This window comes from Callospermophilus lateralis, chromosome 8, assembly GCF_048772815.1.
Source record: "Callospermophilus lateralis isolate mCalLat2 chromosome 8, mCalLat2.hap1, whole genome shotgun sequence".
Taxonomy (NCBI): Eukaryota; Metazoa; Chordata; class Mammalia; order Rodentia; family Sciuridae; genus Callospermophilus; species Callospermophilus lateralis.
In genome coordinates, this window is record NC_135312.1 from 64,305,216 (window position 1) to 64,333,012 (window position 27,797).

General features: G+C 41.3%; 1 protein-coding gene and 1 pseudogene across 1 annotated transcript in view; one reads left to right on the forward strand and one right to left on the reverse strand.

The window, feature by feature from the left end:
• Positions 1-288: 288 nt before the first annotated feature.
• On the reverse strand, positions 289-8,791 carry LOC143405691 (small ribosomal subunit protein eS27 pseudogene; annotated as a pseudogene).
• Positions 8,242-27,797, forward strand: part of Gpat3 (glycerol-3-phosphate acyltransferase 3) — a 60,481-nt gene continuing 40,925 nt past the window's right edge. The window contains exons 1-3 of the mRNA XM_076864289.2: positions 8,242-8,330; positions 8,634-8,930; positions 18,583-18,649. Of these exons, the coding sequence (XP_076720404.1) occupies positions 8,790-8,930; positions 18,583-18,649 (208 nt within the window). The 5' untranslated portion in view covers positions 8,242-8,330; positions 8,634-8,789. The remainder of the gene's footprint in view (positions 8,331-8,633; positions 8,931-18,582; positions 18,650-27,797) is intronic.

Here is a 27,797-nt window from a genome sequence, read left to right on the forward strand (position 1 = left end):
CTTGAGTGTTTTGACCAGAATGTTAGTAGAAATATGGGCAGTAAAGGCCATTCTGATGAGATCTCAGATGGAAATGAGGAATGAAATATTGGAAACAAGAGGAAAGGCTATCCCTGTCTCAAAGTGGTGATGATTTGTCTGAGTTGTATGTTTAACCTTGTGATGAAGTAGGACATCTGACAGAAGAAATTTCTAAACAAAATGTTTAAAAAGCTATGTGGCAACTTTTTAAAAATATAAAATATATTAATTGGGTTGCTTTTCCACTCATCTTGATTTGGATTGCTTTTAGTGCTGCTTCCTCCTGAAGGTACATCCTTCTGTAAGCCTTGCTTTTCCTCCTACAGGCGAGGACAGTGAAGCAATCAACACATAAAACTGGTGATTTTATAGCATCCTGGGCATTTACATCCATAAAATAGGAAGTGGGGCTCTGCACCAGGTACTTCTTGTATTTCCCCTTCTCTTCTGGAGAGGGATGAAGGAGATCTTTTGTGAGTAGCCTATTCTCTTGGGGAGGTCATCACCTCCAGAAAGGTGAGTGTGGCTACTTTAAAACTGCTTATAAAAAGATAGGAGAGGAACAGATTATTTTAAAATTGAATTTATAATTAAAAAGAAGCAGAGTAGAAATGTTTGAAGTATTCACATCCTGACCTTCTACAGAACAAAAAAGCATGCAGAGCTTTTGATAAAGGGGTTAACACTGGTAGAAGCCAGCCAGGTGCTATTCACAGAGATAATAGGAGAAACACCCAAAGACATTTCAGAAATCTTGCAGGCAAGCCAGGGCTTTGAGGGCAAGGACTGTGGAGCTGGACTAAATCGACTTCTGTTCATTATAAATTACTGAGTCTGGGCTAGCATGGCAGTACATTCCTATAATCCCAGCTACTTGGAAGGCTTGTTGCTGAAACCTCAGTACTTGTCCTTGATGCCAGTCCAATAATGAGGACACAGTTTTGAGAAAAAGGGGAAAAACAGGTTTATTTCTTTGCTAGCAAAGGAGAAACACAGAGAACTCCTGTCCCAGAGGCTATGATTCTGCCTATCAGAATAGGGAACTTTTAAAGAGATGATTCAAAGGCTACATCCCACCTGTTCTCTATCTGGAGCTGTAATTCACTCCTTAATTTGAGAGATAATCATTTCAGTGATCTTCTGGTACCATCCCCAAAGTCCAAATTACTTCCGTTCTATGGTGTGTGTGTACTCAAGACAGATAAATCTGTCTAAAATGGGGGGAAAAGTTAATCCTGTTTCCCCTGAGATTAGGGAGGGAAAGAGATTACGTAGGAGCAGGGAGAGAGGAAGAGAAAGAAACATGTTCACCTGAGGCCCTCAGGTTTATGACTGCTGATTTACTTGTAACCAGTGTATAAATGGGTTGGGGAGAGGAGAGCCTGGGCTTTTTGGTCATAATCTTCCCTTTCCCCATGCATATGCACTTTGTCAAGCTGTGTACTCACCCCTTTGAGACATTCCATTCAATTGAGGAGGCATGTACTAAGTATGTCAATGTATGTAAGTTTGCTCTTGGATAAAAATTATTCTCACCACTAGTTCTCAATACTACTTTGAAACTTTTTTTTCCCCTTGATGATGTTGGGGATTGAACCCAGGGCCTCATACATGGTAAACATGTGCTCTACCACTGAGCTATACCCTCAGCCTCTCATTACTACTTTGGAAACTTGACACAATGGATTCAGACATCAGATCTTATGCCAGTGGTTCCAATAGGACTGTAGATTAGAATCTGTGAGGTCACATTCTAGATCCAAGGGTGAGGCTCTAAGCCCACCCATGAGGAAAAATTGGATGTGTCATAATTATTCTTGAAAAATTCCCTAGGAATTCTCTGTCATGGAGACCATCAGACCACCTCCCACCAGGTCAGTTTATCTTCCAATAATAGAATAGATTCATTGTTTCTTGGACTGATCACAGAGGAAGTAGTTGCCTGATTTTTAGGGCTGAATAGTTTGAAAACACACATGATAGCTTTAAACACTAGACTCACACTCAGTGGAGGAAATGTTCACATTTTGAGAGAACCCCAGGAACTGAAACCTTCAGAAAGAAAAGCAGATTTAGATTCCCCATCTCAAAATTGGAGCTCAAGGAAATGGTTGCTATTTTAATTCTTACTCTTTCCATTTTTTGTCATATAATTTAATTTGCATACATTAATTAAGGCATGGGTCATGATATCTGAAGTACTGGGCCATTCCATATATACAGTATGCCCTCAGGCACTATTTTTGTTGTTGATGGACACATATATTTGTCCTTTGGTATCCACAGGGGATTCATTCCAGGACCCCTGAGGATACCCAAATCTATGGATGCTCTAGTACCTTATATAAAATGAAATAGAATTTATATATATTTTAAATTTATATATACTTTAAATAATTTGTAGACTAATTATAATACCTTAAACAATGTAAATGATATGTAAATAGTTGTTATACTGTATTGTTTAGGGAATAATGATGAAAAAGTCTGAATATGTTCAGAACAGATACAATTTTTTGGTGGGACATTTTCCATCTGGTTGGTTCAACATGCAGATGTGGAGGCTGACTATAGTTTTACATAGGTGAGTAATTGTCTAAGTATGGCCTAGGGGTTCCTGGAGGTCCTTCAGAACTTTCAAGGGGTCCACAAAGTCAAAACCATCTTTTAAATAATACTACTTTTTATACTTTTTTTCTCTGACACATATAATTAATGATCTTTTTTTGATGTTAGCCCAGTCAGGCCACAGTTGCTAATTATTGAATCAAACACTAACCTAGGTGTTGTTGTGAGATTGTTTTGTAGATACATTGACGCGTGGAGACCCCAAATGTTACTTTGGTTCACAGTGAAACTAGGAGCTTATGGAGGTCAGGTGATCGATGGACTTTTAGCTCAGCTGCATCTCATATTGCACCTCACAAGTCCTTGAACCTGTCCTGTGGTTATTTCTCCAATTCTGGAATGCATAATTTGAAGTGGTTTACTCAGCACCTGGCAGGCCCCCCATGTTGGTTTGCTGACCTGGTTAGTGAGTGAATGAGTGAAAAGGAGACAAGTGTATGTGCATATTGGAGGAGGGAGAACTGTGATGTGATCAAAGACCCAGAGAAGAAGAAACCCTAAATAATCCAGGGGAAAGCAAGAAAGGCTTTGTTGGAATGTGTTGGAAGTTATGAAGGAGTCCAGGAGATGTCAACCTAAAATATGCCCCCTGGCCATGCTATTATCTTAATTTCTTTTTACATAGTGTTGAGGATTGAGCCCAGGGCCTTGCACAAGCTAAGCTGTTTTCTTCCACTGAGCAGCACTTCCAGTCCTAATTATTGTCAATTGCAATTGTTTGGAAATTAGCAGATGCTAGAGGAGGCTTTTCCCTGATGTTTCCTTACTTACCTAAAGACCAGCTCTCTCAAAAGGAAACACAATTGCCTTTTATCCCCTCCTGGTTATTATATTCACCAAGGAAGTTTAAAGGATGAAAACTCATATCACAGAAGAAACTGAAAGTCAAAATATCACACTCAGAACCAGAGGAACTTTATTCTGAACTGTTGTCTGTTGTTAAGGCTCAGGGAATGAGACCCTTAAATAGAGCTTCTTCTTTTTTTTTTTTTTTGGAAGGCTGGGCTTCCTTTTTTCAGTACCAGGGATGAAACCCAGGGCCTCACACATGCCAGATAGACAAACACTTTACTACTGAACTACATCCCCAGCCTACAGGCATGCTGAGTTTTTGACCTAAAGGAAAACCTTGTACTGCTTCTATCCACCCAAGTATTGGAGAGACTTTCTCTGGAATTCCATTATCTGCATTAAGACAGATGGCAAAAGGGTACACAACTGTCTTCCCTCTGATCCTTAATTCTCATTGTCCACCAAGAAGACTGAGGGATGGACTTCCCTTTCAAGATGATGTCTATCACTTTGTTTTGTTTGAATTCCAAAGAGAATCTTTTTGGGGACCATTAATCACCTTTGCTTCCTCCCTTCCCTATAGAAAAAGGGCTATATAAGCTGCTGGATGATTCAGGACTAGTGGGTAACCACACTAATTATTTCCCTCTTTTGCATGTTAAGAAATGTGTAAGCTGTGTCTCCTATTTAATCTTTGTCCATTTATTCCAGCAAGGCTTCATAGGGCAGAGGAGAATTTTGCCTTTGATTTTATAGTGTTTTTCAGGTCCATTTAACACTCCGAAAATCATTATTCCTCTAAAATTGCCTATAGCTTATACATCCTTACCCCTGTGAAGAAGGACATAGAAGCTTCTAGATCTCATTGGGTTACTGGGCACTCTCCTTCCTATGATTCCCTGTGTGTGTGATAAGTTTGTGTGCCTTTTCTCCTTTTATACTATCTATTGTCTCCTTCCTTCCTTCCTTCCTTCCTTCCTTCCTTCCTTCTTTCCTTTCTTTCTTTTTTCATACTGGAGATTGAACCTGGGGAGCTCAACCACTAAGCCATATCCCTAGCATTCCCAGTCTTTTTAAAAAATATTTTATGGGGCTGGGGTTGTGGCTCAGTGGTAGAGCGCTTGCCTAGCATGTGTGAGGCACTGGGTTCGATTCTCAGCACCAGGTAAACAAATTAAATAAACAAAATAAAGTTATAAAAAAATATTTTATTTTGAGACAAGGTCTCACTGAGTTGCTTAGGAGTCACTAAATTGCTAAGGCTGGCTTTGAACTTGCCATCCTCCTGCCTCAGTCTCCCAAGCTGCTGGGGTTACAGATATGTGCCACCACATCTGGCTGTTAGTTCATTTTTAAACTCAAATATCTATCCTCAACAGAGGGGAAAGAAAGAGTTCTTTTGCCCCTGAAAGTGCTTCAAGATCTAACCTAAAGTGGTCCATATTTGGCATTTTAACTTGTGGCTATTTGGGAGTTATTGCTGGTTTTGAAAAATAGTGTGGCATAAAGTGAAACTGCAGGTGCAGAAGGGGTGGAACACAGGCAGAAAGGTAGAGAGGAACGATGCAGTTCTGGATGCTGAACAGTTCATTATGGGATGACTAAGCAAATATACAAATCAAGGTCAGATATCATGAAGGCCCAAGAAAGGTATGAAATGAAATCAGAGGAAAAGAAAGTTCTCATAAAGAGACTGGAGACAAGGAATGCAAAACTTGTCTGGTCAATAAAATACTTCAACAATCTGATTCGCTTCCACATGTTTCAGTTTTGTGCTGTAATTTGGATCTTGAATATTCCCCAAGACCCATATGTTGAAGGCTTGGTCCTTGTGGCACTACTGGAAAGTGGCAGAACCTTCAGGAGGTAGGCCTGGTGGAAGGAAGTTAAGAAGTTAGGTTTTTGATGCTGGGGATTGAACCCAGGTGTTCTCTACTGCTAAGCTACACCCCTGTCCCTTCTTTTTTTTTTTTTAAATTTTGAGACAGGATCTCACTAAATTGATGAAGCTGGTCTCAAACTCTTCCTGCCTCAGCCTCCCTAGTCACTGGGATTATAGGCATGCACCACCAGCACCTGGTGGATGCAGCAAAATTTAAATATACAGGCCCTGCGTTTGTGGTGCACACCTGTAATCTCAGTGGATCAGGAGGCTGAGGTAGGAGGACTGTGAGTTCAAAACCAGCCTCAGCAACATAGTGAGGCCCTAAGCAACTCAGCAAGATCCTATCTCTAAATAAAATATAAAAAAAGAGCTGGGGATATGGCTCAGTGGTTAAGCAACTCTGAGTTCAATCCCTGGTACCAAAAAAAAAAAAAAAAAAAACCACCCAAATCATAGCTCTAATCCCAATAACAACCTCTCCAGGTAGGCATTATTATCCCCGTTTTACAGAGATGGAAAGTGTGTTGGGTTGAATTCAGACTTCCAAAAGGTATGTCCAAGCCCTAACTCCTAAATTTATGAATGTGAAACTCTTATTTGAAAAAAAAGGGTTTTTGAAGATGTGTAATTAAGTGAAGGATCTTGAGATGGCATCATCCTGGGTTAGGACAGGCCTTAAATCCATGATTTATAAAGATTTTATAAAAGATTTATAAAAATTCATCTTTATAACAGAAGAGAAGAAGGGCAGGGATGTAGCCAGTCGTGTAGGGCTTGCCTAGCATGCCCATGTTCAAGGTCCCTAAGTTCAACCTCCATCTACCCCACACTTTAGGGGGTTCTGGAGGGGGAATGCCATGTGAAGATGGGGGCAGAGACAGAGGTGTGTCAAACTACGAACTCTGGGAGTCACCAGGAGCTAGAAGAGTCAAGGAAAAAATCTCCTCTAGAGCCTTTGGAGGGAACCTGGTCCTGCGGACAGACACTTTGAGTTCACACTTCTGTCCTCCATTAAGTGATTAAATCTGTGGCAATTTGTTAATGCACCTCTAAGAAATAAAACACAGTTTATGCAGGATCCTGACTGCAGGAAGGGAGGGAGGTTCCTATGAATGAAAGGGACATAAGGGGAGGGGCAGGTAAGAATCCTCTCCTTCCTTATCATTGCAAGGATGAGCCTTTGTTACCTTTGGGAGCCAGTTGTAGATCCCTTGCATTTTAGGAGAGAAGGAGAACTTTTGTACTTGACCAGGTCACCTTCTGATCTCTGCATAGAGTTTTACTGTAGACACAGAAGTTTCAAAACAAAACCCCAAACCAAAACCGGTTCACAGTGTTGGTTATGAGCAATAAAAATTACACAAGACCGTGTGCACTCAGTGCCAGCATATGGCTAAGCTGAAACATAAAGTTACCTGTACTGTTTCCTTTGTTGAGTGGACTTTGGTACAGTTATTCATCATTCCTTAGTCATTTTGGTTTGAGGAAATAAAAGAGGGAAAGAATTTTACCTGAACATAGCATTAAAATGAGCCAATATAATCTTTGAGATTTTGTGTAAAATATGAGGTATATGTATATATACACATATACATGGTATGTATATTATGTGGTAATATATAGACACACACATAATCATTTTCAGCAGGTACCAGACAGCTCTGACAGTTGTGTTTTCCTTGTTTCTGTACCCTGACAAATGATAGCTGTTTAATTTTGAGAAATCAAGCTCCTGCCACTTTTTCAATCATAACTTGATTTGCCTCCCTTCTCAGTAGCAGAGAGTCTGTGACACCTATCTGGCAGGAAGTACAGAGGACATTTACATTCTTTGCAGAGGCGCTTATCATTCCCTGGCTCTGCACTTCTTCTGCACTCTTGGCAGGATCAGCTTTTTTTTTTTTTTTTTTCCTTACAATATTTGTAAGAAGAGAAGAAGGGCAGGGATGTAGCCAGTCGTGTGGTGCTTGCCTAGCAAGCCCATGTTCAAGGTCCCTAAGTTCAACCTCCAACTACTCCGCACTTTAGGGGGTGGGGGTGGGAGAAGGCCATGTGAAGATGGAGGCAGAGGCGGTATTAACACTGTCTCAATTCAGTTTGCTGGTCCTCACAGCTTTTTCACCTTAAAACAACACCCTTGTGTTACCCGTAAAAGATTTTGTCCCATTAAGAGAGTTAGATCTGATTTCAGTGGTAATCTGTCCCCTGGGCAGCTTAATTTTCTTAGGGACTACGGTAGTGTTCAATATGCCTTCTCATGCTCCTTCTTAAAACCAGTGGGACTGCAGGGGAGTAAATACCATAGCAGTGCGGGGACGGAACCCCCAGGAGACTCTTGTCAGCTTGGTGGAGGCTGGCTCCTGCCGGGCATTTTCTGCAGCGTCTGGGCGCTGAATGTTGGTGGATGGGTGGGAAGGAAGGTGGGTTGCAATCTTCCCCGCGGAGGGAGTGACAGATACTCAGCCGTGGGTGGGGTTTCTGTGCTCTGGAGCAGGCAGCGGGATTAGGCGACTCAAGGAGAAAGCCTTCTACTCTTCGGTTAAGCAAGATTTAGCCCCTCAACTCTGTAGGGAGGGACACGTAAGAGGAGGTGGTGGGGCAAACCCAGAAGCGGCGTGTGTGGCTGCTCATCCATACGCTGTCTTTTCCTCTCCTTGAAAACCCTTCCCAAGAGGTCGTTTTACACGAACCCAGACAAGACCTTCGCTAGCGTCTGGGATAGTCAATAGTAGGTTCTGTGTTACAGACGGAAACTCTCCTCCAGAAAGGACCTTTGCTGAGAGCGCTGGGGGAGGTGGGGCGCGGGGAAGGAGGGAGGCCGCCCTGGAGGCTGCGGCGCTGAGAGCTCATCCTGCCAGGGAGCTCCCCGTTGGGTGGCAGAGGAGGTGGGGCAAGGGCAGCGCGCAGAAATAGGGCGCAGGACGCCCGAGCGTAGCCAGGTCCAGCCAGCTTGTATGCAGAGGTGTAGGTCGCCGGCAGGGATCCTCGCTCTGGGAGGGCCTCGGTGAGTCACCGCTGAGTTGTCGCAATCGCAACATAGAGGAAATCAGGCACCGGGTGGGGCGCGTTCCTGGCTGCGCTCGTGTGCTCTGACCGCACGGCGGTGTCGCTTAGCTAGCCCCAGCTCTGCTCTTCCAGCCTGCGCTACCCGGCTCTGCGCTTGCTACCCGTGGTTTCAGTCTTCGCCCCGGCCTTTAACGGAGAGTTAACCAGTCGGGACAAGGAGGAGCCGAGGAGGAAGGAAATTACCGACGTTCTCAAAGTTTTTTTTTTTTTTTTTTTTTTCCTTCCTCTCTTTGTCCCGCAGAGGTGAGTGGCAGGAGGTGGCAGCGCTGACCCACCGGAGCCCAGCTCAGGGTTCTGTGCTCTGCTCCCGGAGCTCTGGCCCAACTGCCCGGGGACAAGGACAGCTGTCGCGCCCGAACCTCCTCTGCAGACCTCTTCCGAGTGGGTGCGCTGAGCCATGGAAGGCGCAGACCTGGCTGGGAAGATCCTGTCCACCTGGCTGACGCTGGTGCTGGGCCTCATCCTGCTGCCTTCGGCCTTTGGAGTGTCTCTGGGCATCTCTGAGATCTACATGAAGATCCTGGTGAAAACTTTAGAGGTGAGTGCCAGGAAGGATGCTGTGGCCTCACTGCTCTGAAGACTCTAGGGGGGACCCGGGGCTGTGGGGATTGAGCTTAGGGCTGTGAAAGCCAGAGCCAAAAATGACTCAAGGTCCAGTCCCCAAGGCCAGTAGTCCGAAATTGTGTATTTTCTTTCTTTCTTTCTTTCTTTTTCTTTTTCTTTTTTTTTGGTCCTTAGCAGCGTGGAAAACAGCATCTTTACATCTTCCGCAGAGCTGGAGGAATTCAGGCTGAGATCACTGGACCATCTTATTTCCCCTGGTTGAAGATAGAACCGCTTTACCTCAGTTCCATCAACTATTATTTCACAGATTAGAATAATCATGGGGCAGTCTTTTGTATCAGTGAATTTGTTTATGGATATTATTCTGTGCGGCTCTCGCTTCACTCTCAGTTTTTACAGCCCAGGTTCCAGAGGTCCTTTGGTGCACTAAGATATCTTGTCCAGAAAGACATTGTGTTCTACTTTATTTCCAAGATAAGAAACCAATTGCTGGATGGCAGAAAGAAATCTGATTTTATTTCCGTGGAGTCATGGAAATTTTATCTAACCAATAGCATTTGAAATGCCATTGCAAAGGTCTTTTCTTTGACCTCGGTTCTGCCTACCTAAGGTTTTGTTTCCAAATTTTGCAGAGAAAAGTGTTAGATGCACGAGTCCAGTAGGGAATAACAGCAGCTTACCCTTACTCAGGGTTTTTTGAGTTTCAAAGGGTCTTATCAGGTAGGGAGAACAGGTATATCTACTTTTACAGATAAGGGAACTGAGACTCAGAGTTCAGTGGTTTGTCTGAACTAAGAATTGAAAACAGGAGTCTTAAGAGAGGCCCTGTAGGCTGTTCAGGTTTGTTTACATTTGGTACCAAAAACCTAATTCCATTTTTTTTTCCAGTAACTTGTATTGAACCCAGGGCTAAGCAAGTTCTCCACTACTGAGCTACATCCCTAGCCTCCCAGCTCTGTTTTTCTATATGTGACCTTAGGAAGACACATACTTCTTTTACCTTATTTAACTCACCTATAAAATAGGAGTAAAAATTGTACCTATTTTGGTACTGTTGCTTTAATGAGTTAAAATATGTCAAGCCCTTAGAAATGTGTCTGCATGTGTTCTTTGCTATGTATGTGTGTTGCTATTAAAACAATAATATGATTACTTAGATTCTGTCATCTTTGTTTCTCTAGCTTCTACATTACCTTCCAATATGGGTTCCCATTTTTCTGCCTTTATTTTCTGTCCACTGGTAGGACATGGCTTTATTTTCTCTTCTTCTTCAGTAAGGATGTGACTCCCAGATATACTATATAAACCATGGGACAGTGACTTATGCCTGCTAATATTCTGTTTTACTCCAGGTCTTGGTCGAACTTTCTCTTTGTGGCTATTTCTTTGCTGAGCCCTTAAAGTTATATTTGATTACTCGTGTCCAGTCCTCATATTTTTATTTATTTATATATTTAGCAGTACTGGGGATTGAGCTCAGAGGTGCTCTACCACTGACCCTCACCCTTGGGCCTTTTTATTTTTGGGACCGGGCCCCACAATAGCCAAGGCTGGCCTGGAACTTTAGATCTTCCTACCTCAGCCTTGCAAGTTGCTGTGATTACAGGTGTGGGCTGCTAGCCTGGCAGCCCTCATGGTTTTGAAGTTCTACTGTTTCTACTTGGGAGACATTTCTCATTATTGAGCTTTTCTCATTGCCATTACATTCTGAGCGTGGTTGCACTATGCCATGATTTTCCTGGCTGCATCTTTCTGTTAGAACTTCTTCAGAATTCTCTCCCCATAGAGGATCCCCCTTTTCAGCTGGTATTCCCTCATTTTCAGCACTCTGGAATGATTGAACTCTTCTCTTGTACAGCAATGTCATTTGGAACTCATACCCCAGTGGGAACTGAGTGAAGGTTTATCATACAACCTGGCTTCCAGTTGCTCACTCCTGTCTATTTTAACTTTGTGTTCTAGGGACTGCTAAAGAGATATGTAAGGGCGAGGCCAGCTAGTTGTTCTTAGCTAGGCAAATTTGCTATCTTGATGGGATTTTTCTCCAATGTAGGGTCTGGCTTTCAGTTTGAGGAGGCCTTGAGTTTTTGGGGGGTGGGGTGGGGTAGGATGGGTACCAGGGATGGAACTCTGGGCCACTTGACCACTGAGCCACATCCCCAACCCTATTTTGTATTTTATTTAGAGACAGGATCTCACTGAGTTACTTAGTCACCTCCCTTTGCTGATGCTGGCTTTGAACTCTCCATCCTCCTGTCTCAGCCCCTGGAGCCGATGGGATTACAGATGTGCATCACCATGCTTGGCCTGAGTTTTGATATTTGTCTCTCTGGAGTTGAAAAGACTCTCAGAGATGAACTCCTTGACAACCAAGAAGTTTAGTTTTTTCCAGAATGCCAATTTTCTATTCTAGAGTGAGATACACCAAGTAGCTTGGAAACCAGGTGGGTGGCACCACAAGGAACAACCTTTGTTACTAACACTAACTTATTAGGTCAGAGGGATGCTTGGAATTGAACAGAAATTCCTTTTGTAAGTCCACTGATTTGCTGGATATGCTGCCTGAAGCTCCGATGTTGGGGAGCAGTTGGGCTCATTAGGGAAGAGAGGTATGATAGTGATTTCTGCTTCAGGCTCAGAAAGGAAAATAGCAACCCTGGATTTTCTATCCTTTACCTAGGACAGTGTTAGATATTTCAGAGACATTTCTGTTAGGCTGGGGTTAGTATAGTGGATTGCTTTTCCCCGCTATAGGAATAATTCCTTTTAAAATTGTGCCAATTGTCTAGCATTAGAACATTATGAGTCCTGGACAATATGCTGCCTTTTTGTAGATTCCACTCAAGACCCAGCCCTTCTGTCACTCATTATTGCTTAGTAAGTTCTTAATTAATTTGATTCTTGTTTTTGTTCCCATCTTTACATTCCAGTCCCAAAAATATTCTTTGGGCTTGTTTTGATCAGAATTGGATAGTTCTCTACTCAGCATTATAAGAGAGTAAAATTATGGCATTTGAAGATAAATGGATGGAGTTGGAGAACATCATGTGAGGTGAAGTTAGCCAGTCCCCAAAACCCAAAGGCCAAATGTTCTCTCTGATAAGTGGATGCTGATCCATAATGGCGGGGGGGCATGGGAAAAACAAGGAACTTTAGTGGGGCAAATGGGGGATATGGGGGCAGGAAAGATGGTGGAATGAGATGGACATCATTACCCTAGGTACATATGTGACTGCACATATGGTGTGATGTTATAGCATATACAACCAGAGAAATGAAGTTGTGTTGCAATTGTGTACAATGAATCAAAATGCATTCTGTTGACATATATATATCCAATTAAAATAAATAAATTAATTAATTAAAGAAAGAATTGGATAGTTCTCAAGGTTATTGGTTATAATTTACATACTATTTAAAAAGTTCATTTAGTTTTGTCCATATGTATTCTAGAAATTTAATTAGTAGTAGGGTGTTTTTTATATGACCTTCAACTCAAATTCTGTAGGTTGAATTGTATGTGGAGAACATTATGAATGTGAAGGTATCCACTGAGCTATATGACTCTTCTCTGACACCTTCTTAGTTTGCCAATTCATTTAATGTCATTTATTGAGCACCTGCTGCATGCTGCCTTCTGCATTGCTGGTTGTCTCTAGATGTGTGTATAAGTCCCTGACATGGCAAACTATTTGAGGATAAGGCTTGAATGCTTGGCTTAGTATGAGTTTAGTGAGTCCTTAACTGATGATTTCCAAGGGATATATAATAATTTATTAGTCAATATATGTCAATACAATAACTTTATATTGGGGAAAATTCTTTTATTTATTTTTCTTGGTACTAGGGATTGAACTTGGGGCACTTGACCACTGAGCCACATCCCCAACCCTATTTTGTATTTTATTTAGAAACAGGGTTTCACTGAGTTGCTTAGTGCCTCACTTTTTGCTGAGGCTAGCTTTGAACTCATGATCCTCCTGCTCAGCCTCCCAGCTACTGGGATTACAGGTGTGCTCCACCGCACCCAGCAGGGGGAAATTATTTTAGGAATAAGAACTATGAAAAGTAAAACTTTTATCTGAGGGGATGTGTAGAGGGAAATTGATCCAGATGGTAGTGTGTATGTGTCAGAGTCTGTGGAAGGGTGAGTGTGAAGTTGTATTTATTTAACAGGAGCACAGATTAAACATTGAAATGTGCTGCTCTCAACCGTGAAAGTAAATTGTAAGGTTAATGATTGGGGTGAGAGTGGGGATGGATTGCTACTCATTGACTTAAGGTTCATGTTTAGAGAGAAATAAAGAATGGAAAGAGAATATAGAGTTGATAGAAAGGGAATGATACTTAAGATCTAAATTATCTAATCAGATATACAGGCAATGGACATACAATAGGACTAATTTTCCTTCCTTCCTGTGTATGTGTGTGTGTGTGTGTATGTGGTGCTGGGGATTGAACCCAGGCATGCTAGGTAAGCACTCTAGCACTGAGCTACACCCCTAGCCTTCTTTTTCATTTGGTTTTGAGACAGAGTCTTGCAAAGTTGCCCAAGCTAGTCTCAAACTTGAAATCCTCTCACCTCAGTCTCCCAAGTGGCTGGGATTGCAAGTTTGTGCTACTGTGTTCAGCTTTTTCTTCCATTTTTCAGGAATAAGAAGGAAGTATGAATGAGTTGCTCCAAATTTCTGACTTTGTGGCCTTAGGTCACTTAACATCTCAAGCTTAGTTTGTACATGTGTATGGACAAATATGCTGGATTGGATTATTCTGCAGATTAAAGGAGAATAAATTAAAGCATTTGATATACAGTAGATGCTGAACATTTCATGGAGTTTGGATTAGGACATTCTTTGATACTGTTTTAATTTATTTAAAATTAATTAATTATGTACCTATATGAAGCTAAGATTTAACGTATCTTCAGATCTTTGGTGGGTCAACATGTATTCAGAGCAGATTATTCCTATTTTTTGTATATTATTCCCTTTACTTTCTCCTCTCTCCACCAATTAGTTCTACATTAAAAAAAATTATAACTGAAGTTGTAGATAGACACAATATCTTTATTAATTTTTTTATGGTGCTGAGCATTAAACCCAGTCCCTCACATATTCTTGGCAAGTACTTTACCACTGAGCTATATACTCCAGCCCTCTCCATCTTTTTTCTTTTCTTTTTTTCGGGGGGGAGGTGAGTGGGTACTGGGAATTGAACTCAGGCACTCAACAACTGAGTCACATCCCCAGCCCTATTTTGTGTTTTATTTAGAGACAGGGTATCATTGAGGTGCTTAGCAACTTACTTTTTCTGAGGCTGGCTTTGAACTCAAGATCCTTCTGCCTCAGCCTCCCAACCCACTGGGTTTACAGGTGTACGCCACTGATTGCAGCTTTCCGTCTTTTTAAAAAGGCATGTCAAGCTGGGCACAGTGGTACACAGCTGTCATCCCAATGACTATAGAGCTTGAGGCAGGAGGATTACAAGTTGTGGGCCAGCTCATAACTTATCGAAACCCTCAAGACCTTAGTGAGATCCAGTCTCAAGCCTAAATGTAAAAGGGGCTGGGAATGTAGCTCAGTGAATTGTTAAAAAGTTTCCTTGGGTTCAATCTTTAATATTGGGGGTGAAAAAAGTACACCAATAATTATCAGATGGTTATTAACACCTGTATAATAGATATTATATCTGACGTTGGAAACTTACTAAATGTGCTAGAAGGCCCCGATGTTGATGATAGAAAGTAATATTAAACAAAAGCTAGCCAAGTGTTGTGCTTTGCATTTATCTTAATTTCACACAACTCTATCATTAGTCTCACTGATAAATCTGAAGGTGGAGGTTCAGAGAGAAAATATGTCTGGGCAGCAATATACAGCTGACAGTGGCAGAATGGGATTTTAATTTGGAGGCTGCATTCTTAGTCTATCAAGATGACAGCTCTGTCAAGAAACTTTCATTTGGCTACAGATGGCAGCCAGCTGTTATTTGAGCGAGCTTCATAATTTGAATTTTTATTCAATTTTATGCACTTTTCTTCTTCCTTTTCCATATCTTTAGTCAATCCCTAAATGTCTTGATAGTTGAAAAATTGAAAGTTGTAATTGTCTAGGTGACAGTGTCACAATATTGCAAGCTCTGGACTTAAGCTTTAAAGTTAGACTTGAAACTGCTTCTTACTGGTGAATTTTGGATAGCTGGCATTTTCTCTTAGAAGGTGTGGAAATTAATTGGAGAGAAAGCCTGATTGATGATAAGTGTCTTAGCTTTCCTTGGGGTGAGACTGAGGTGGGGAACAGTAAAGGGTGTTGTTAGATGCCACTTCTGACCTTCAGAAACCTCTTGCCTACAGAGCTGCCTTCTCCTGGAGCTTGGAGGTAGATTTGTTCTGAGATCTTTTAGAAGAGATTCAGAACTTGAAGCAGAGATATTCTGCCTTTATATTTGGGCTTACTCAATTGGTGGAAGAAAAATAGATATCTATTGGGAGACACACTGATAGTTTGAGAAAAAACTGGTCATCTTTGGTAATAAAGTGTGGGGCATGGGGAGGAAGAGGAAGCCATTGCTATTCTTTATGGCCTACTATGGCAACAGATATATTGCTCCTTTAATTTTCACAACCACCCTTGGTGTTGTCCTCATTTTAGGGATGATGAAATGGATGCTCCAAGGTTAAAGGATTTTCTCTGAAATAGCTGGAGCCAAGAAATGGCAGGACTAAAATTCCAGCATATAGCTGGCTGGCTGCAAAGCACAGGCAGGATTTTACTTTCACCGGAGAGTAAACCTATGGAAGGAAATGGCTTTCTAACACAAATTCTTTTTAGCGCTAAATGGCTGCTTCTCCAACATTAACATTCACATGTGTGTGTGTATGTGTGTGTGTGTGTGTGTGTGTGTATTACCAGGGATTGAATCCAGGAGTGCTGTACCACTGAGCTATAATCTCCAGCCCTTTCATTTTATTTTGAGACAAAGTCTCTCTCAGTTGTCCAGGCTAACCTTGAATTTGTGATCCTCCTTGCCTCGGCCTCCTGAATAGCTGGGATTATAAGGGCCTGGTCTAACATTTGTTTACATTGAGCACAGTCACTGCAGTTCTTTGGCATTCTGAAACTCTTTCTTGCTCTTTAAGGAATGTCACTCAGTGTTTGAAAAATGTCATTGTGTAGTTTGCTAGGGCTGACACAACCAAATACCACAGACTGGGTGGCTTAAACAGCACAAATTTATTTTCTCATGGTTCAGGAAACTAAAAGTCCAAGACCAAGGTGTGGCAGGCGTGGTTTTGATCTGGGGCCTCTCCAAGTCTTGCAGGGGTTCACCTTCTCACTATGCCCTCACGTGATCTTTTTTCCGTGCACACACATGCTTGGAATTTCTTTGGCTGTCCAATTTCTTCTTATGACACCAGTCAGATAGGATTATGGCCCACTCTAAGGGCTTCATTTTAACTTCATCATCTCTTAAAGACCTCTCTCAGTTACATTCCGAAGTATGGGGTTCGAGCTTCACCATATGAATTGGGGGGCTATAACTCAGCCCTTAACTGCCACAAAATACCAATATTTTCCATCATATGAGCATGGGGTAATTGTTCCAACCTATGGAACTACATTTATATAAAATATAAAATCATCTGCATCCAATTAAAAAATCAGTTCTGAGGTAAATAATGCTGGATTGTAAAAAAGTAAACTATTATAAAAACAATATTCTATTTTATCATATATTTGGCTTATTTTCAAATGATAATGGGGTCCAAAGCTTTAAGTAAGAAACTATGGAAATTAACCTTTATCTCAGTTGAGAAAAGGTAGGAGTCCAGAGTTTGAGAAACCCTGTGCCAAATCAGCAATATCTAAAATGATGTAGCCAGACTAAGACCAAGTCTAATTGTCATCAGTGACTTGCCACTTGAAGCTGGAAGATCAGGCTTCTATTTATAGGTGTTTCCTGAGTGTGCTGGCATGTGCCTTCTTGGCTTTTTAAGTTGTTGTGCAGGGGTCCTGGTGGTCTGTGCCAGAACCCTTGACCTTTGTACTTATGCTTGGGCTATTTATTCTGTCAGTTATTTTCTAATTTATTTTTTTAAAAAAGAAACCTTTCCGTTTCTCTGCTTTACACACCTGTCTGAGCCTAGTAATAGGTTTTTGGAAATACTAATAGTAAAGGTTTTTGCCTTGACGCATTAATAAATGCCCCTTCATGGGTACTTATATTCAATTATAATTATTACATAGCTTTTTGCCTCTTATTCCCCCCACACACACTTTGAAATCAAATTGTAATCTTCTAGATGTCATTTGAATTTGCTTTTCTTCTTTTTATTCTGTGTTCTGGGGATTGAACTCAGGGCCTTGCTCATGCTAGACAAGAGCTCTACTGCTGAACTATACCACCAGCCCCTAATTGACTATTTTTAGTATTTATTTATTTATTCATTTGTGGTACTGGCGATTGAATCTAGAGGGGCTTTACCACTGAGCCACATCCTTACTGCTTTTTAATTTTTTATTTTGAAACAGGTTCTCACTAGTTTGCTGAGGCTAGCCTTAAACTTGCAATCTTCCTGTCCCTGTTAAATGGGACTGTAGGTATACACCACTGCTCCTGGCTAATTGGCTATTTTTAAACTAAAAGACAGCATTTGAGGATTCTCTAGAATACTGAATTGAAAAAATTCCCTTGTGCTTTTATGATATTAAAAGGTAAATTTTAGAAATACATAAGAAATGTATAAAGAAAAAAATTAAAAACACATCTCAGTATATTTAAATAAAGTGAGAGTTGTTTTTCCAATTCTTAAATTCTCCTAAGCCTGTAGATCCTTATAATCATAACATTTTTTCCTATGCATCTTAATAGGTCAGTAATTAGGTGGACAGATTTTGTTTTTTATTTAGTTAGTGATTTCACTTACTCTTTGTAGCTTTCCGAGTCTGTGCTGCTTCTTTCTGTAAGCTGTTTTTTTTTTCTCCCTTTTTCTTTTCTCTTTTTTTAGTACCAAGGATTGAACCTGGGGCACATAACCACTGAGCCACATCCCCAGCCCTTTTTACTGTTTATTTTGGGACAGGGTCTTGCTAAGTTGCTCCAAGCCTTGCTAAGTTTCTGAGGCTAGCTTTGAATTTTCAGTTAAGCCCCCGGGATTACAGGCGAGCACCATCATGCCTAGCCTTATTATTATTATGATGATGGTGAACTGGGGATGAACTCAGTGATGCTTTACCAGTGAACTACATCCCTTTTTGTTTTGAGGAAGCATCTTGCTAAGTTGCTCAGGGCTTTGTTAAGTTGCTCAGCCTGTCCTTGAACTTATGATCTTCCTATTTAAACCTCCTGAGAAGCCACTGAGCCTGGCTCTGCAAGCTTTTCTGATTCCTCTTTGAACATGTCTTGTACCTGAATGCCTAGTTTATTATGAAAAGAATCATTATACTTTGTGCCCCTTGTTTAGGTCTTTATGCGTGTAATGTCAATGTATCTTGACAGCAATCTTATGGGATGGGAATGATAATTCTCATTTTATAATAAGGAAACTGAGGGCTAGAAGGAAGTTTTGAGTAGTTTACATTGTGTCTACAGAAGAGTTTACATTAATACTTCTTGTTTTTGGACAGTGGGCCACATTACGAATTGAAAAAGGAGCTGAGAAGGAGTCCGGTCTTAAAAATTCAGCTTCTGTTGGTAAGTCTTTCTTTTTATTATGATCATTAAAATATTCACATTGGCTAGGTTTATATTTTCCCAATTTGAATGTGAAATATACAGAGAGCGGTGCTTTCCTTAGGCCTTGGATTACTTAAAATTCTGTCCTTAATGCAAAACAGCAGCTGCCTGAGTTTGGGTTGACTTTATTTAATTTATTCTAATTTGTTATATAACTTTTTATCATGAAGGTGGTGATAAGTGTTATAGTTCATTTATATGTTCTTATTACAGGTATTGTATAGGTGGTGTTTTAGTTTCTAAGGATGTGCATTTGAAGATGGCTTCCTATGGTTATAAAGATAGAGTCAGTGGGGGCTGGGGATGTGACTCAAGCGGTAGGCGCTCGCCTGGCATGCGTGTGGCCCGGGGTCGATCCTCAGCACCACATACAAACAAAGAGGTTGTGTCCACCCGAAAACTAAAAAATAAATATTGAAAATTCTCTCTCTCTCTCTCCCCCGCCCCCTCTCTCTCTCTCTTTAAAAAAAAAAGAGAGTCAATGGTTTAAAAGTGTTGGTGGGGCAGTAGTAGTCAGTTTTCATCACTATTACAAAAGAAATGAAAAAAAGAGATGAAAAAAAAGAGATTTATTTAACTCACAGTTCTGAAGGCTCAAGGGCATGGCATGGGAAGATCACCTGGTCTTTAATGAGGAACTCGTGGTGGATGGTGGAGCTCATGTGGTAGAAGGATCACATGGTAAGAGAGGAAGAAGGGAGAGTGACTCAGGGGTAGGCTTCAAGCTTTTATAACAACTCATACTTGTAAGAAGTATCATGGGGGCGGGTGCTATGGTGCATGCCTAAAATCCTAGTGACTTGGGAGGTTGGAGCAGAAGGATCCGCAGGTTTGAGGTCAGCCTCAACAATTTATTGAAAAGGAAGGGGGAAAAAAAGAACTACTATGGAGTTGCAAAGGATTATCTTAATCTCTTCTGAGGGCAGCACCCTCAGTTGATCTAGGACCTTATGAAGTTATATACCATCTTAGCACTGCCACACTAATGACCAAGTCTCCCGTACATGAAACTTTGAGGGAACACACTTAAGCTGTATCCAAACATAGCAGGGCTTACTGAAGTACCAGGGAGTTAACACTTATAATTGAGACTTTATTAGCATCTTATTCTAACTTGAGTTCCTCAAAGTACGTTCCTCAAAATAATGCTTTATTGCTAAAGGCAATAAAATGGTAATAGTGTACACGAAATGGTAATAGTGTACACGAAATAAATAACTCTCAGCTGCTGGTGTAACTCAGTGGTAAAGTGTGTCTTTAGAATATGCTAAGGCCTTGGGTTCCATCTCCGTCACCAAAAATCCCAAACATGGCCTGCCTCATTTCTTTTGTAATAATGATGAAAACTGACTACTACTGCCCCACCAAAAAACCCCAAACAACAACCAACTCTCCAGAGGGATAAGCTTATTATCCCTTCCTTTTGGAGAGTACTAGTGCATAGTGAAGCTCAGAAAAGTCCTGTAATAAAGAAAAGTGTTTAATTTTATTTAACATACCATTTAGTAAACTTTTTTGACATGATATCCTTTTCCCCTATATGACTCCTGTTAGCTTTTGGTAGGAGTTAACTAGCAAATCAACTGGGCCAGGCAGTCCCTGTCTTTACCTTTGTCCAAAGAAACACTTTCATGCAGGGTAAGAATTTTAAGAATTGTTAAAGACACTTGGATCAGAGTGTTACTGGCACAAAGGGAGGGGTTTTTAGGGGGTCCCCAGTACAGGCTCATGGCCTCCTGAGCAAAGAACTGAGCAGGACACAAAAGGTTGGCAGGCAAGGCAGAGGGTTACTGAAAGTGAAGAAAACACTTTGAGAGAGCAGTGTGGGCAGAGCTGTGAAGTAGCTCAAGGCTGTGTGTGTGTGTGTGTGTGTGTGTGTGTGTGTGTGTGTGTGTGTATGGTCTACACAGTGGAGCTCTCTTTTATTGGGCTTTTCTAGCTCTCCCCTCTCCCCTGGGTGGATCTGGGATTCATGGATACCTTGTTTGACAGCTGAACCTGACATACTTTCTTCTCTCCTGCGCATGTGTAAGTTTCTTTTTCCCCTGGACAGAGGGGTGGAAACTGAAATGCTAATGATATGTTAATTAGCAACAAGTTAACTTTAGGTCAGTACTTGTGGCATGCCTAAGATTCATGACTTTCCCTTCCTGGTCTTGAATTCCCTTTCAAGTCATCTTGCTTCCTCTCTTTAACTGCAAGATGGCCCAGTTTCCCCTCAGGGAAGGGGCTTCAGGTGACTGTCCTGAGGGCCCCAGGTAGTCTGGAGAGCCCTAAGGGATGGCCCTTTCCCCTTGCCTTGCCTCCTACCTAACAATAGTTAAGCAATAAGAAAGAAACAAATCCCCAGATTTAATTATAAAAAGAAGTAAGCCTTTATGTGTTTATAAAAAGTAATGTAGAAAAGTTTGTGCCTCACTGATTTAGGATTAAAAATTATCATGCTTTGTCAGACATTTCACTAGAAGGAATTTATCTTCTGGAGGCTTGGCTGAAAGGAATTGGAGAAAATTGTTGTAACTTGTGGAAATGGCAAAGTATTTGAAAACATTTGAGCCTTTTTTGTGTAATTATTATTCAGATGACTGAAGCAACTAGTAGAGCTTTAGGGTGTATGCTTAAACACCAAAGTACTACTCCCCTAACATTTTATCAACCTGGATCTTTTTGACTATATGCGATCCTCTGTTTGGTATCTAGTAGTTCTACTGCTAGTCTGTGGGAACACTTTTAAATGTGCATCCTTACTAATAAAGAAAGAACAGCCACAGGTGCACACCTGTTATCCCAGTGACTCGGTAGGCTGAGGCAGGAGGATTGCAAGTTTGAGGCCAGCCTCAGAACTTAGCAAGGCCCTCAGCAATTTGTCAAGACTCTTTCTCAAAATAAAGAATAAAAAGGACTGGGGATGTATCTCAGTGTTAAAGCATCCCTTTTTTGTGTTCAATCCCCAGTACAGGAAAAAAAAAATGTTTAAGGAAAGAACAAACTTTGTTGCTGGTTTTCTGTTGTATGTAGTGAGACTTTGGGCTATTATTGATCTTGTGAAATTTTATGGGCCCTATACTTTGGGGTGGTTGTGGTGTATGACTTAGGCCATGAATTTAAAAAGGCACATGGTATTTCGATTTAGTAGGTTAAATGGATTAAAAAAATAACTAGGTGAAGCATAGGTTTAGTTTTTTTTGTTTGTTTGTTTGTTTGTTTAATACTAGGGATTGAGCCCAGGGTACTTTACCACTGAACTATATCTCCAGATCTATTTTTTTTTTTTTGAGGCAGGGTCTCATTAAGTTGATGAGGCTGAACTTGTACTTGCAATCTTCTTGCCTCAGCCTCTTAAGTTGCTGGGATTATAGGTGTGTGCCACAATGCACACCTGTATTTTTTTTTAAAGTCTATGTGGAGGTGAGGACTTCATTTGGAGTTTCATCTACTGTGTTATTATTATTCTTATAGTCATACATCTGCCTTATCTATTTTTGGTCTTGTGTTTTCCAGGAAAGAGTGGACATGAACGGGAAGAGAAAATATAAATTATAATAAAATATAATGGTTCAGAGTAAGGCCAGTGTCTACAAAATTTGTTAGATTTCATTCAGAGTAGCTGTCCTTCTTGTTAGCTGATAAAATTGGGAATTGACTCCCAGTTATTGAGCATCTGGGATATCTAAGGTTGTCACAGGATTCAAAGCCAATTAAGGTACAGTCCCTGTGGGAAGACAGGCATCTGACCATCCATTGTGATAAATGCTGAAATAGGTACATAAACAAAGGACAATGAGATCTAATTTAGGCTCTGATCTCTGCTTCATCCATTTCTGTTAATCCAAGAGCCGTTCATGCCATGCACCTCGGCTCCCATGCTGACTCCACACTTGGCCAGCCAGGACTTGTGCCTGTTGATAGCCTGGTATTTGGAGTCAATGGAAAAGTAGTGTCACAATCCTAGACAGACCAATAGAGGGTGATGAAATACTGCACATTTGTGTGCTTGGCTGGTGCAATCTTCCCTCTTGGGAGCATCATGTCTCTGTACTGCAGCCAGTGATAGCACAAGTCAGTGTTGAGCCAGTCAGTTTAGGCAAGGGTCACAGGCTGGCTAGGGGACCCAGGAGCTCAGGGTGTGATCTTGAATGATACAGTCCCAGTAATAGTTTCTGAGAGGCAGATCTTGTCTAGACAGGGAAAATCGTTATTTTTATTTTCTACGTACACATAAAACATTCCTTCTGCTGCTATTTTACTTAATGAAGCACATATTTAGAAATATATTTCGCTTCCCTCCCAAGTCAAATCGCTGTAGCACTATATTTCTTCTGGGCTTATCTGAAGCTGGGCTTGGTGGCCCATACCTGTGTTGTACCCTAGATGTGCAGAAGAGCAGCATGGTAAGCTAAGGCAAGGAAAGAGAATGCTGGTGGTTTCTTTGCTGCTTTTCTCGACCACTGTCACCATACCAGCTAGAGGACAAAGGCATCTATTTGGACCCAGGGACGGGGGTACCACTGAACGATCCATGCAACTTTTATTTTAGTCTGCTGTAAATGCTGCAAGCGACTTTTAAGAGCTGCCAGCCTCACTTTTTGGGTACCTGATTCCCAGGATACCATTAAGCTTGAATCAGCACTTTTGATTAAAATTGGAATTAATATAATGAATTATGAAATTTTAGTTAACTTGAATTACTCAGAGAATTCCATCATAATTGAATTATACCAGGAGGTTGGAGTTATGACCAACCCAAAGTCAACAAGCATGAATAGGCCTGCATTTGACCTAAGAGTGAGTCATAAGAATAGAAATACTGTACATAGGCTGGTGGTGCAGTCATGTTGGCCTTGCTCCCTGGAGTGTGACTCTGGCTCTGGTGGGCACTGTTGGCAATGGCAGGGGCAGGCAGCGTCCAGGAGCCCTCCTCCAGCTGCCACTGCTTGTGAAGATTTGGGGTCATGTGGCCTGCTGTTAATTCAGCCCTTGTGCTAAATTTCTCCTTCACCTTGTACTTCATGCTTTCAGGCTCTCCCCTTTGCCTACCCAAACACTCAGAAGGAATGAAATACTGAGATGAAATGCTGTTGTTATACCCAAATGTTGTCTAACATTTCCTTCTAATTTTATGTTTGGAATTCTTTCTGGGAGGCATTTGACTAACTCATAGCTAACTGATAGCTTAAATACATTGGTTATGATAACATTAATAAGCTATTTTAGATTCACAGAAAATGTGGGATAATATTTTGGTAATAGACATTTGAGAGATGTTGTGTTTTTGGTACTGGGGATTGTACCCAGGTGGCTTAACCACTGAGCCACATACCCATTCCTTTTTATTTTTTTGAGACAGGGCCTCGCTAAGTTACTGAGGCTGGCAAGGAACTCAAAATCCTCCAGCCTGAGCCTCCCAAGTCGCTGGGATTACAGGCCTGTAATACTGTGCCTGATATGAGCTGTTTTTAAAAAACACTATACAGCAGCCAAAATGATTTAATTGAATTTATATGGAGAGAACAAAGTAGATAAATTTAAAACAGTTTTAAGACAGCATAAAAGGAATAATATAACATTTATTTAAAATTTACTACCACAGGGTTAGGGGTGTGGCTCAATTGTAGTATGCTTGTCTAAAATGTGTGAGACCCTGGGTTCTATCCCCATACCACTCCCTTCAAAAATTAAAATTTACTACCAGAAATGGATTATGCAAATTTTTAGGTAGGTACAGACTATGTATGGAAGTGATATGCGCTACATGAGAGTGCTTATCTTCTAGGAGGAAGGGGAAGAGGTGGCAGGGTGGGCTTTAACTGTATCTATAATTTTTTTTTCTTTAAAATGACCTAAGCAAACATAGCAATGGGTATCTTTTTTGTTAAATTCTTATTCTTTTGGTTAATCTTACACTTTAACCATAAAATTAAAAACTCGGCCAAATAAAGTATCCATAATTATTTAAGTAGAATATTTAATTTGACAAATGGAAATAGTTTTATATGAGTGGAAAATAGGTGCCTGTCTCAGGGGAATGATTTGATTCTTACCTGCTCCAAAAACATACCTTATTCAGTCTTGGCAGTGCCTGGAATTTAAACCTAAGGAACAAAGCAGTTCTTAGTGGAAATATATTACCTCTTAGAACTAGATGTTTCTACCTCAACACTACAGACATTTTGGACTGGAGGGTTCCTGGTTATAGGGAGAAATCCTCTATGTTGTAAGGTGTTTAGTAGTATCCCTGGCCTCTGCCCACTTGATGACATTAGCACTGCCACTATGACCCCCTGGGGTCCAATCTTCCTCTCCTTTCTTCACCCACCTTTCATACAGATGTGAGCCACTCCTCTTAGAATACACATTTATCAAGTGGTGCCCACTATAATTTTAGTATGATTCATTTTCTCTTTTTTATTATTATTTTATTGAGAGACAGAGCTCACTGAGTTGCTTAGGGCCTTGCTAAGTTGCTGAGGCTGGCTTTGAACTTGATCTTCGTGCCTCAGCCTCCTGAGCTGCTGGGATCACAGGTGTGGGCCACTTCACCCAGGTCTAATAGGATTCATTTTCTAGCAGAATGTGATTTCTGGTTTTTGGTGACTGGTTTGGGGAAGGAAGGAAGATGTGGGTGGAGGGGCTGTGTGAATAGCAGTTAAGCAGAGAATGCTAGATAGTATACAGGAGGTGTGTTCCTTAAGGACCTGAAAAGCCTGGGTGGAGGTTCTAGCAGGGGAGTCAGCTCTCAATATCCTTGACGGAAGTACAGTCCTCCTCTGTTGGGGAAGATCATCCTCTTTGACCTGGTGAGCAGCCTCTGGAGGGATGTAATGGAGTAGTGATAGAAGGAGGGAACACTCACCTAGCCAGCCAGATCAACCCTGGCGGTCAATGGGGTGACAGACATCACAGCCAAATCACCTTCACATCCGATGTTCTTAAGAAAAGGTAGAGACAGGCAAAGAAATCTTTCAAACTGCACCTCCTAATCCATTAAGAATATATCATCTGTGTCTAGGTCACATCCTCATTCAAGAGACTTTCTTTACTTTAAAGTGAATTAGGGACTTATATGTACTCTGTGCTTGTTATGGACTAAAATCTGTGCCCCTCCCTCACCCCAACTGGATATATCTGAAATCTTTACTCCCAACATGATGGTATTAGATGGTGGGTCCTTTGGGAGGAAATTAAACCATGAAGATGAAGCCCTAGTGAATGAGGTTAGCCCTTATAAATAGAGCCCAGAGAATTTTCTAGCTCCTTTTTTTCTCCACTATGTGAGAGCAGTGACAATACTCAGAACTACGAGAAATAAGTGTCTACTCAGTCTATGTCTCTTTATTATAGCAGCCTGAACTAATATGCTGCTCTAAGCCTTGGTTAAGTAAGTGATAGCATTTGCCTCTGACCAATGATGAGTAAGCAGGATGGAGTGGTTCCAGTAGGAAAGAAGGTGAAAGGTCAGGTCAGTGTAATGGTATTACAGCTGCATTGTGAAGGGATGGGTAGGAAGAGAGTGAATGAAGCCCTAAATCACAGAATGGAAGTCTCCCATCCTGGAAGAACAATTAGGAAGTCCATAAAAGGTACTCTGTATTATTTTTTAGATTGTTTAACCTTTCATAAAAGAGCAACATGGATGGCATACCCTCTCCTCATCCCTATTTTCAATGAAATTAATTAAATAAATATAACTAATATAAGCAGGTTTTAAATCTTTGGTCTATAAGGGGGCCCATTTAAAATCAGAAGGCCACAAATGTTTTCTCTTCTGTTTCCTGCTAGCTTGTTAAGCTATTTCCTCCACTCCAGCTTCCTACAAGTCATCATCTCATGCTGATAATGGAAGCTGAAACTGCCACCAAAGGCCTGGAGCCAAAAATCAGAGAACCAGAACTGTGACATCTCCAGCTAGCACAGCTTGGCTTAATCTATCCATGTATTTCCTCGCCTTTTGTTCCTATGAATTGCAACATTTCTCTAGGATGGGTGAAGGCAGATTAGTTATCCTCCCAGTTTTGGCCAAATGGTGATTACATTCATGTTTTTTGTATATAATGTTGTCTTATTTCTGATGTAGGTGGATGGCCAAATCCAATTAGTTAGGATCCCAGCAGCCTCTGGTCTGGGCCCTGATGACTTGTCCCCAGCACTGGTGACTGGAAAACTAGATGATGATTTAGCTCCCTCAATCTCAGACCCCTTAGTAGTTTGGAAAAGAGTACTTACATCTCAGAGTGGGAGTCTTGGAGGTTTAAACAAACGGTGAGAACAGAGGGCTTAGAAATTAATTGACAGTAGGAAGACAGTAGGATCAGATGGTGGTTTTGATAGTCCACTCAGGAGTACAATCCCTGTTTGAGAAGTTCTCTTTGCTGTTGAGAGGAGCAGTCATCTCAACAACTGTTCACCCAATTGAAAATCCAAGCTGGGCACCATGGCACACACCTGTAATCCCTGTAGTTCAGGAGGCTGAGGCAGGAGGATGGCAAATTCAAAGCCTTCCTCAGCAACTTAGTGAGGCCCTAAGAAACTTAATGAGACCCTGTCTCAAAATAAAAAATAAAAAGGGCTAGGGATGTGGCTCAGTTGTTAAGGGCAACAGGGTTTAATCCCTGCTAGTCAAAAAGAAAGAAAGAAACTCCAGTTGGTCATTTTAGAGGTATGGGTATTCCCCAAATAACCCCTCTCCATCCCTTATGATCATTGTCCCCCCAGCCCCGAAAAAATGCTAACCCAAAATTCAAAGCTTCTCCATTTGGTTGCTATCTTGAAGCAAGAACCTATTACAGGAGTCCTAGGCCAGATGCCTGATTTGGGGGATCCCCAAAAGCCAGGTCTGCCTACTTACCCCCCAAACCAAGCAGAAAGGTAATGGTGAAAAGCAGTGTGGCCCCTCTGGGGAGGCAGAGTTAGGTCCAGTGTCACAGTACTGTTTTCTGAGTGCTGACAGGAGCTTTAGGTTTAAATAGAGGAAGAATTGGTGGAGGAGGCTGGGGGCACAGGTTGGTCATTCTTAAGTCTGGTTCTGGAGTTCTTATCACCTGTGAGTGTTTCTGGAGTTCTGACAGGGATCTGACTCCAAGGATCCAACAAATCAGGTCTGGCCACT